The 11,161-nt window shown below is 51.5% G+C and overlaps 2 protein-coding genes across 2 annotated transcripts; one reads left to right on the top strand and one right to left on the bottom strand.

Annotated features, from left to right (window-relative positions):
* Window positions 1-249: 249 nt before the first annotated feature.
* On the bottom strand, window positions 250-2,161 carry LOC113834555 (zinc finger protein 239-like). The gene has a single exon (XM_027404482.2). It carries the CDS (start codon window positions 1,884-1,886, stop codon window positions 873-875), a length of 1,014 nt encoding a protein of 337 aa, XP_027260283.1. The 5' UTR covers window positions 1,887-2,161; the 3' UTR covers window positions 250-872.
* A 2-nt stretch (window positions 2,162-2,163) lies between these two features.
* Armc5 (armadillo repeat containing 5) lies at window positions 2,164-9,649 on the top strand. The gene is made up of 6 exons (XM_027404476.2): window positions 2,164-2,982; window positions 4,894-5,001; window positions 5,099-5,885; window positions 7,223-7,719; window positions 8,350-8,482; window positions 8,571-9,649. Exons 1-6 carry the CDS (start codon window positions 2,520-2,522, stop codon window positions 9,361-9,363), a joined length of 2,781 nt encoding a protein of 926 aa, XP_027260277.1. The 5' UTR covers window positions 2,164-2,519; the 3' UTR covers window positions 9,364-9,649.
* Window positions 9,650-11,161: the final 1,512 nt, after the last annotated feature.

Below are 11,161 nucleotides of genomic sequence, written 5' to 3'. Positions count from 1 at the left end.
CTTTTGCTAGAACATAGCCTTCTTTATGATCCCCTCTGGCCCACCTTCATCCTCTTGCTACTGTAGTCCTCAACAGGAACTTTGCCTGGCTTGTAAGTCCTCTTCCTCTGAGAAACAGTAATTGTTCTTTTGTTATGGTTAACCTATCTCAAAGCAGCTGGTCAGGGTTATATGGCTCTGGACATCTAAAATTTCCCTCTAGCTAATGGATATTCTAAATGGAATCTCAATAGAAGGGACCCCCCCTCCCCCCCCCGCCCACTTTAAAATCTTGTCTCATTGAAGGTAGTAGCCATAGCTCTAGTGCTGTGCTTCTAGTCTGGGATTTCTGTCTCAGTCCAGATGGTTCCTTCAGGCTTCTCAGGGCTGGACCAAATCCAAAGACAAAATGTAGATTAAAGCTGAAGCCAGGGATATCTGTAGAAGCTCCCATTTTGGTAATCCATTAGTGTTAGAAAAAGTTGGGAGTTTTAGAAGTCTTCTTGCTACTGTGGGTCACTTGGTAGAAGAACAAGTGGGAAATCTGCCTGAAGCTCCTGGCACACTTACTGCAAATGTAAGGTCTTTGGTCTATGTGAATATGCTGGTGTTGTCCACAAAATACTACCCACAACCAGGAAACTTCTAGGGCTTTTTTTTGTTTTGTTTTGTTTTGGAGACAGGGTTTTCCTGTGGCTTTCGAGGCTGTCCTGGAACTAGCTCTTGTAGACCAGGCTGGTCTTGAACTCACAGAGATCTGCCTCTCTGCCTCCCGAGTGCTGGGATTAAAGGCGTGGGCAACAACCGCCCAGCTAACTTCTAGGGCTTTTTGCCCACGTGTGAACATTAATGGAGCTGTGGTATAAGATTCTGCCACATCCCGGAAAGGTCAGTCATTTGCTCAAGTGGATGCGCTGGTGTTCAATGAACATGATGCTCTTACTGAAGCCACGTCCACATTCAAGACACCTGAAAGGCGGTTCTCCATTGTGAGTGCGTTGGTGCCTTAGGCAGTTGGAGCTGTTGGTGAAGTTCTTGCCACACTCACAGCAATTGTAGGGCTTCTCACCTGTGTGTGAACGCTGGTGTTCCAGCAGATAGGAACTGCGCCCAAAGCTGTCTCCACACCAGGAGCAGAAGTAGGGTTTCTCACCTGTGTGACAGCGCTGGTGCTGTAAAAGATTAGAGCTCAGGCTGAAACTCTTGCCACAGAGTCCACAGCCGTAGGGTTTCTCGCCAGTGTGAGTACGCTGGTGCTGGATCAGGTTGGAGCTAACCCTGAAAGTCTTACCACACTCAACACAAGCATAGGGCTTCTCCCCAGTGTGCACCCGCAGGTGTTTTGCTAGGTCTGCACTGCGGCCAAAGGCCTCTCCGCACTCCATACACTTATGAGGTCTGAGACCTGAGTGAGAACGCCGGTGTTTAGTGAGATTGGAGCTGAGGCTGAAGCAACGGCCACATTCTGGGCAGGGGTAAGGTTTTTCACCAGTGTGTACCCTGTAGTGCTTAACCAGATCTGAGCCACGCCGGAAGCTTTTGTCACACTCTGGACAGCTGTAAGGCCGGTCACACCCATGGCTGTTTTGATGGTGAATGAGGTCAGAGAGGCTGGCTACAGTCAGCCCACAATTCCGGCACCTGAAAGCTTTGTGGACTGCAGGATCATTGGTCTTGGCAAAGGTTTCTTCCCCAGGGCCAGAGCCTGACCTACATAGGTACTGCTGGCCTAGCAACTTTCCCCCGGCGGCTGGTTGCTCCGGCAGCGCCAGGAGAGGGCGCTCATGCAACTCAGCCTCGCGATCGAGGGACGACTTGAGGGCTCCCGGGAATTTTGATGCCCGGTTCCCCAGCAGCTTCGCCCCATCTGGATTCTCCCTAGCAGCTTCTGGCGCCGCAAGTTCCATTGCGGGCGAAGAGCGCTCGCCACCCGTTTAGCTCGTCAGCACTGGGGGCTTGGAGGCCACCACCGGAAACGGAAAGGTCTACAAGCCCGAGCAGCTCTAGGAAGCAGCAGCGAACTTTCTCGGTAGGTTTAACTCTCTCATTCACTGAACGAGAGCTTGGAGTTCATCAGTCCGGCTTCGGGACCCTAGACCACCACGCTTGGGGGTTGTCAATAAAATCTGAATGGGGAAAGGCGGTCGCTGACAAGGACGTACCGGCAGCGAAGTAGCTAAGTCACGTTGAGCAGCACAGACTCCACAGCGGGCCGCCTGGTTCTAGAAGCAAGAGCTCACCCTTAAGCCCTGGGCGGAGTTTCTCACGCACCTCAAACTGCTCTAAGCTTGGGCTTGACTACATATCCCAGCATGCACCGCACGCGCCTCTTACTGTCACACAGATAAATACCCTTCTCGCCATGTCTTCTGAGACTGTGCTAGTACCCAAGTTCCAGAATCTAGAACTTCTACTTCCGACTCGCATGATAACTGCGGCGGCGCTATTCAGAGGAGCAGCCTGGCCACGCCCCTCTCTTCCAGTTCCGCTCTCTCAGAGAACCGGCGAGACGCGGGGCGGAGCCTTAGCCCCGGGCCAAGATGGCGGCTGCGAGACCGGCCCTTACGGACTCTCTCTCGTTCTGCCTCGCGCAGCTCACGGCGGCGGCCGGGGAGGGGCCGGGTTGGGGAAAGGACCCAGCTACCAACGAGACACCCCTGGGCCGCGCGCTCTTAGCCCTCCGCACGCGCCACATCAAGGCAGCAGACGGAATTGAGCGCTTCCGGGCACGCGGCGGGCTCCGCCCCCTTCTCGCCTTGCTACGCCGAACGGCTGCTGCGGGCCCCGCCCCGTCCCATGCAGGCTCTGGCTCCGCCCCTTCGTCGGTTGCGTCAGCTGTTTCTTCCCCTGGCCCCGCCCCCGCTCCTGAGTCGCCTTTGACACCTTCGTCGCCAGTGCGCCTGCGCAAGACGCTGGATTTGGCGCTCAGCATTCTAGCCAACTGCTGTACGGAAGAGGCGTGCCGAGCCGAAGTGCGTAGACTTGGAGGCATTCTCCCTTTGGGTAAGTGCTCCGCCCCATTGCTTAGAAAGGTTCCGCCCACAGGAGCTGTGCAATCCTTAGTTCTTTATGTCACGCCTCTGAGTGCGCGCTTTGTGATGGTGCCGCGCCACTCAACCTTCTCAGGGGTCATGCTGTGTGACGTCACTGCTCCCCATAAATTATACCCGGACCCGCCCAGACCAGGATTAGGTATTGGCTCCTGCCCCACTTTTGAGCGAATGGTTTGCACTTTCTACTTTTGGTGTTACAGCGGACAGTGCTTACTGCTGTGTCCGTCCCTGTGCAAGGCTTCACGTGGATGAGCTGGAGGTCAGAAAAGTGTAGTTTTAAAAGTTCGGCGAATGGACTTAGAAAGTGGTGCAGTCAGACATAGCGGGCAAATCACCCAGCCCCTCCAAAACTAGAATCCAAGATTGAAGTGGGCATAAAATGAAATTCAAATATAAAATGCCCAGACTCCAAGCTCAGGCTGGGTACTTAGAAACACACAGTAAACAGTAAATTACAGAAAAGGATAAGCCTTTCTGTGTATTCGCTCATTTGGCGCCTCCTAATGGTGATGATGGGAACAAAGTTGTGTCATTGCTTTTCCTCTGATAGTATGCCAGTTTTGACAAAAAAACAAAAACAAAAAACAAAAAAAAAACTTAATTTTTTTTTTTGGTTTTTCGAGACAAGGTTTCTCTGTATTGCTTTGGAGTCTGTCCTGGAACTTGCTTTGTAGACCAGGCTGGCCTTGAACTCACAGAGATCCACCTGCTTTTGCCTCCCAAGTGCTGGGATTAAAGATGTGAGCCACCACCTAAAAATCTTAATTTTTAAAGTGAAGCATTTATATATTTAAAACTTGCATAGAATGCACTTGTACAATACTGTGTTTGCCAAGAGGCTTGACAATAGCCCCTGTAAATACCAAGTTCTCTCTAACCTTGCTTCCACATTTCTGTGCTGGGCAGGATTACCTTTTGTTTGGCAGAAATGAAAGCTGACTTGGTTCAAGCCAAGTTACCTTCACTACTGTGACAACTTCAGCCATTCTTCCGGCCCCATCCTTGTCTTGTAATACCCCCATCACTACAGTTGCCAGAGTGTATAGGTCACTTCCACTCTTAAAACCCTTTTGTGGCTGCTGTGCCCTCTCATGTAAATTTTGACTCTCGGACAGTTATTTGAGGGACTATGTGAAATTACTGAACTGTTGTGACACTATTACCGTGGGGCATTTAGAAACGCTGCTTTCAAACCTGAGGCACGCTAGCCTTTCCATTTACCATCCTTCTGGCAAATATCCATTCAGTCCTCTAACTCTTGCTCACTGTTTAGCATCTTCTAAAGATTCTTCCCTAACCTTCTCAAATCATGTTTGTTTCCTCCTCTCTCATACCTCTCTCTCCCTCAGAGTTTTCTTGTCCTGACCACCTGGTCCCAAATAAACGCACAAAAGCTTACATTAATTACAAATGCTCGGTCGATAGCTCAGGTTTATTATTAATTAGCTCTTATATTTAAGTTAACCCATTTTTATAAATCTATGTATTGCCACATGGCTTGTGGCTTTACGTGTCCTCTAGCATCTTGTTTCCCTTGTGACTGGCTTGGGTAGCTCCCTGACTCCGCCATTCTTCTTCCCTTCCTAATTTGGTTTTCCTAGTTCATTTTTCCACCTAACCTTTTCTTGCCTGGCTGTGGTTAGTCAGCCTCTTTATTAAACCAATCAGAGCATAATTTACAGTGTACAGGAATATTCCATAGCACTCCTCCCTCTCTTTTTGGATTGTTGGGGATTGTCTCAGGGCTTGATACAAGCTTGATACCATTGAACTTCATCTAGACATTTACCACATTCTTGACATGATTAATTAGAAACAAATAAGGGGTAGAGCCTTCAAAGCAGACAAACTGTCCTTGCAGTGACCATTCTTCAATGTGTAAAGATAGACAGCATCCATAACCGAACGGCTCGTGCACTGGGGAACTTAGCCATGGAACCTGAGAGCTGCAGGGACATCCACTCTGCTGGTAAGGAGGCTGTGAGAGTGGGCTTAGCTGAGACTTGCAGGAGGAGGGCTTCCATGTCTACCCTTGCTCATCATCTATCTTCCTCTCCCTTCTCCAGGTGCTGTTCCCTTTCTTGTTGAGAGCCTGACAGCCTACCAGGACTCACAATGTCTACAGAGCATAGTTCGTGCCCTCCGCAACTTGGCAGACTCACCCCAGCACCGCCTAGCCCTAGCACAACAGGGAGCAGTTCGGCCACTGGCTGAGCTCCTGGCTACTGCCCCAGACCCCGCACTGACCTCGGCCCTAGTCCGTGCTCTCTTGGAACTCAGCCGAGGCTGTTCCCGGGCCTGTGCTGAGCAGCTGAGTCTGGGTGGGGGACTGGGCCCACTTGTCAGCCTGGCTTCTCACCCTAAACGGCCAATACGTGAGGCAGCCATCCTGATCCTTGCCAATCTGTGTGCTCAGGGCCTGGTGCGGCCTGCACTGGGCAATGCTGGTGGTGTGGAGGTGTTACTAGGTGAGCTTAGGCGACGACGGGGTTCCAGCGGGACCAGCTCAGCTGCCCAGCAGCCCCTAGTGCGGGCTGTGTGTCTCTTGTGCCGGGAAGCCATCAACCGGGCCCGGCTTCGGGATGCTGGTGGTTTGGAGCTGCTGATGGGCCTCTTGCAGGACCCTGGTGCCAGTGCCTGGCACCCACGTGTTGTGGCTGCTCTTGTAGGCTTCCTTTATGATACTGGGGCCTTGGGCAAGTTACAGGCTCTGGGCCTCGTGCCTCTTCTGGCCAGGCAGCTATGTGGTGAAGCTGGTGAAGAGGAAGAGGAAGGAATAGAAGCTGCTTCCTGGGACTTCCCTGAGGAACGGACTCCTGGGCAGACAGAGGTGGGAAGCTTCCGAAGCCTTAGGTGAGTCCTCTTGCCAGGGCCTGAGGGACAGATGGTTCTTTGGGGAGGGAGTTTGTGTCTGCTGTGGTCATCTTCCTTACCTCTGCCTCTTTTCTGTCTTGAGATTTACCAAGGTTTATTCCTAATTCATTGTTCTTCCCTAAAATGACTTGACTCTGCCATCTGACCCTGGCTCCACCCCATCATCCAGAACTCTGGGTCCTACTCAAGTTGATTGGGGATAGCATGTGACCTGGTTACAGTGGTATGCTATGGAGCCTGATTTTTATTTATTTGTATTTTTTTTTTTTTTGAGACGGCATTTTACTTTGAAGGCCAGGTTGCCTGACTCTCATTGGATAGCGCAGGCTGTCCTTGAACTTGCAGCTATCCTCCTGCCTGTTGCTATTCTGTTACCATCACCGAGACATTTGGGAAACTAATTGGCTTTTCTGAGCCACTGATTTCTTGTGTGTGCAATAGAGGGTAACAGCATACATACCCACAGAGTTGCTGCAAAGACTGCCCTTTACCTCGCTCCGAGTGACGGTCAGTAATGGCAGTCTTGTGGACTCTTCCACTCTCACTCCCTGAAGGCCTCCTCTGTAGTTCCTAAACATGATGAGAAAGTACCGTCTGAGAGTCTCTCTGCCTAGAACACTCTTCCTCCTGGGTGCCTTCATCTCTCACCTCCTTCAAGTCTTTGTTTGGTTCTACCATCTTTATAAGGAGGCGTGATCACCATCCTATGTAGTATTTCACCTCTCCTCTGGTCTTCAGTGTCCTCTCCCCCTGTCTGTTACCATACCTTGTTACACTGACTTCACAGCAGCATACCATGAAAGGGTTGCTTTATTTTGTTTGGTTTGGACAAGGGGTCTGATCTTAAACTTATCATCCTCCTGCATCTGTGCCTGAGTGCCAGGATCACAGGCATAAAACACTGTGTAACTAGTTATACCATGTAGTTTACATGCTGTTTCTCCTCAGTGGGTCATAAACTCCAGGAATAACATGTTTTGTTCATTGCTTTTCTTGAGCAGCTGAAGCTGGATGGCACACGGTAAAAACACTAGTAATTCAGAACAAGGTGTGGTCCACCTCAGCTTTGTGTCTTCCCCACTCACACTCCTTCACAGAACTGTCCCTTCTTTCCTTTCTCTCCCCCTCCTTCCTTCCTTTCTCTTTCTTCCCTCTCTCCTTCCCATCTGTCTACTTTTCTTTCTTTTTGAGACAGCAGCAGGTTGTCCTGGAACTCACTGCCCCGGCTTGCCTTGAATTTGTGGCACAGAAATTTTTGGTTCTGCGTCCTCACCTTGGCTGTGGGTTCAGACCCCTTTTCTCCTTCTCCTCCGTAGGTTGTGGCTGATTTCTGAGGGTTATGCAGCAGGCCCTGGAGATATCTCCCCAGATTGGTCTCCTGAGCGTTGTCCGATGCCAGAGCTATCCGAGTCAGTGAGTCCTACCCCTGGCCAGACCGCAGCGTCGACACCCCGAACACTTCGCAAACTGGGCCGTATCCCTGCTGCCACTACTGAGGAGCCTTGGGGCCAAGAGGGGCCAGCACTGTTGCTGTTGTCACGCTTCTCCCAGGCTCCTGACCCAAGTGGAGCTCTAGTGACTGGTCCAGCACTTTGTGGCCTGTTGGCCTATGTTACAGGTGCACCAGGACCACCAAACCCACGTGCACTACGTATCTTGGCACGTCTCACCTGTAACCCTGCCTGCCTTGAAGCCTTTGTGCGCAGCTATGGTGCAGCACTGCTGCGCGCCTGGCTGATACTCGGTGTCTCACCAGATGACTGGCCTGTGCCACATGCCCGGCCTGTACACCGAAACCAGCACCGAGAGCTGGGTATGTGCCCCTATCTCTATCCATATGAAAGGCCTGTTTTCTTTCATACGCTTTGTGGTCCTAGAACCTCTATTTCCTACTCACTTGCTCTCACAGTTCTCTCCAGCCCACCATCCAAGCTTCTCAGCCTCCAGGCATGGGGGTGGGGAGGTGACTGGAAGGCTGGGGACTATCCCTTCTGTTCCATAGCCCTGGAATACAGAGAGTTGTTCTGTCCTTTGCCCAAATAAATCTTGGGGCCCAAATAACCTGGTACCAGGTTTGGCTCCTATTACCGTAGAATCTGACCTTTCTGTGTTTGTTTACCCGCTCTACTCTTGTTCTGTACTGTCTCATTTCTACCCTGGGCACACTCACTTATGTGCTCAGACCCATCCACGGTGTCCTCTCAGCCTCTGCTACCATTTTCATCTTGGGACTGCCTTGTCTTCTGGGCCTGACTGTAGGCTGTTTCATTTCTTAAGGGCCCAGATCTGCACCCTGACCATCCATTTGCCTGTCCTTGACCAGTGCTCTTTGTACTCCTCTGTTGATTTCTTGCCCTGAGATCTTACTCTCCTCCCATTTACAGGCCCAGAGTCCTGTCTTGCCCACGACACCCCAACCTGACCCTTGTGTCTGTCTCTGCAGGTGAGATGCTGCTGCAGAACCTGACTGTTCAGGCTGAGTCCCCTTTTGGAGTGGGTGCCCTCACCCACTTGCTGCTCTCTGGGAGTCCCGAGGACCGTGTAGCCTGTGCACTGACCCTACCCTTCATCTGCCGGTAAGTGGGAAGCGGGTGTCTTGCAGGGACTGTGAATAAGATGCCAGCTCTCTGAGACCCCTGCTGAAAGATGCCCTTTTCCCCACAGGAAGCCTACTCTGTGGCGCCGCTTACTTCTGGACCAGGGTGGCCTCCGCCACCTCCTCACAGCACTAACTCAGCCGGTTCCACACCCACTCTTCCTCTTCTTTGCAGCAGATTCCCTTTCCTGTCTCCATGAGCTGGTGTCTCCCACCGTGAGCCCCATCCTTTTCTCTGTCATGCCCTCGGAACCTGACTCAACCTCCCCTTGCCTCTATGAACCTCTCCTGGGCCCAGCCCCTGTCCTAGCCCCTGACCTGCACTTCGTTCTGGATTCAGGCCTACAGCTCCCTGCTCAGCGGGCTGCTTCAGCTACTGCCTCCCCCTTCTTCCGGGCTCTGCTATCCGGAAGCTTTGCTGAAGCGCAGATGGATTTGGTACCACTTCGAGGCCTGTCCCCTAGTGCAGCATGGCCAGTCCTGCATCATTTGCATGGCTGTCGGGGGTGTGGGGCTGCCCTGGGGTCAATACCCCCACTTGGCCAGCCCCTGCTGGGATCCAAGGCTGAGGAAGCTCTGGAGGCTGCTGGTCGTTTCTTGCTGCCTGCACTAGAGGAGGAGCTAGAAGAGGCTGTTGGCCGCATACACTTGGGTCCCCAAGGTGGCCCTGAGTCAGTGGGTGAGGTATTCCGATTAGGTCGGCCCCGGCTGGCTGCCCACTGTGTACGATGGACACTGGGGCCAGGGCAGTGCCCTAGAAAACGGGCCCTGGCCCTTATAGGGCTTGTGGAAGCAGCAGGTGAGGAGGCAGGGCCTCTCACTGAAGCTTTGCTGGCTGTGTTAACGGGAATTGAGCCATAGCACAGGTGCTCCAGGCTAAACTGTTGGCATCCCTGGAAGAGCACCCAGAGATGAGTTCGTTGGACGGGAGGCTTCTCTCAGCATGGCATGAGGGGAGACTGCGAAGGAGCTATCCTCAGGGACTGAAGAGAAAGTGGAACCAAATCCAGGCTGAAGATCTGAAGATCTGTGACTAAAAGTCAGCACCAGAGTCTGTGCATGGTGTCCAAGAGGACAGCTCAGGGCCCCAGGATCTGGTCTGACCTGGCTCTGGGGTATTAAAATTAAAAATGAGATTTGGACACTGCTGTTGTATGGTGCTTCTTTCTGCTTGCTTTCCTCTGGGGATACTCTACCCATTCACCTGCCAAGAGACCTATGCTTTGACATGGGTGTCCTTAGATTTAAGAGTTCAATAAAGAATTGCCTAGTGGTTGTGGTAGATATGGACCCCGGCCGGGAGGCCTGTTTTCTATTTATGGGTCCTCATTGCTTAGACACAGCCATTCATCTAAATACAGAACCTGGCCAGGCTGCAAGGTTTGTGCTGAGGGCGACATGTATGGTAACATGTCATAACACTTCTGCCTTCTGACTGTTTTTACCTGTCAGTCTCTGTGACCACTCCCATCTCTTGAGTCAGATTTCTTTTTTAAAGATATTAATTCATGTTTGACTATGTGCATGTCATGGCTCCTGTGTGGAAGTCAGAGGACAGCATGAGGGAGTCACTTCTCTGTTTCTATCATATGGGTCCCAAACTCAGGTCATTTGGCTTGGCAGAAAGTGCCTTTACCTGCTGAGTTGTCTTACTGGTCTAAGACAAGTTTTAAAATGTCACTCACCTAAGGGGAAACCTGCTGTATTCTTAGGGTTTCTCAGCCCCATCTTAGTCACATTCAGAGAAAGGTGCTTTGCTGGCATTCAGATGAAGGAAGGGTCTCCATCATTGGGCTCTCAAGAGCCCTGGACTAAGCCTTCCAGGGTCTGGGCATTTCAGAAAGGTGAGTTAAGGTGGGGCTCTTGCTGCCCCTGAGTCTCTCTGGTTCAGATTGTGAATTTAAGATGTGGTGGCACACACCTTTAATTCCAGCACTCGGGGCAGAGGCAGGTGGATCTCTGAGTTCTAGGCCAGCCAGGGTTGTATAATGAGATCCTATCTTTGTAAAGGGTACTTATACCTGGTCCCTTTCCAGTTGATTTAGGCCAGCATGGATGTCTGTGCTGGGCTTGGGTGTTATAACCTAACTTTCTGGGTTCTGACTTGCTCCTGAGTTGAGCCCCATAGTCCATTGTTCAAATCTGTCCTCCAGGGTGCCTGTAAGACAGCAGCCACCTGTCCACACCCATCTCCAGGTGTTTCCAACTTGGTTTCTTAGAGAGTTGGTACAGGGAAAGCTTCTTGTCCCTCTGTGACTGGGGTCTGTATTGCTGCTTGCTTCCTCCTCTTTCATCAATATCTCAGCAAAGGGCTGATTTGAAACAGGCTCTGGTCACCTCAGCGCTAGGAAAGGGTTTTGTTTTACAAGTTGTCTGGGGTTTGTCAACCTGGGAGTTTACATGGGCTTAGGTCTTGTTTTTGCTCTCCCTGTTCTGTGTATCTATTTCCAGGTATGTTTTGCAGGGAAAGCCCTGACTTCGGATTGGTGCTCTCAGTATGAGACATTTCTTAGTGTCTTGCCGTTCGATCTCTATCTGGCTCCCTGTCAGACCTGGAGTCACTCCTGTCTCTAATAAAATTCTGCAAGGGACACGTATTTTAAAAATACCCTAGTGGGGAGGGGGCTCTGCATAGAACCCAGGTGCTGGCTTTGGGAGG

Source organism: Cricetulus griseus, chromosome 3, assembly GCF_003668045.3.
Source record: "Cricetulus griseus strain 17A/GY chromosome 3, alternate assembly CriGri-PICRH-1.0, whole genome shotgun sequence".
Lineage (NCBI taxonomy): Eukaryota > Metazoa > Chordata > Mammalia > Rodentia > Cricetidae > Cricetulus > Cricetulus griseus.
This window is presented reverse-complemented; position numbering and strand designations above follow the sequence as displayed.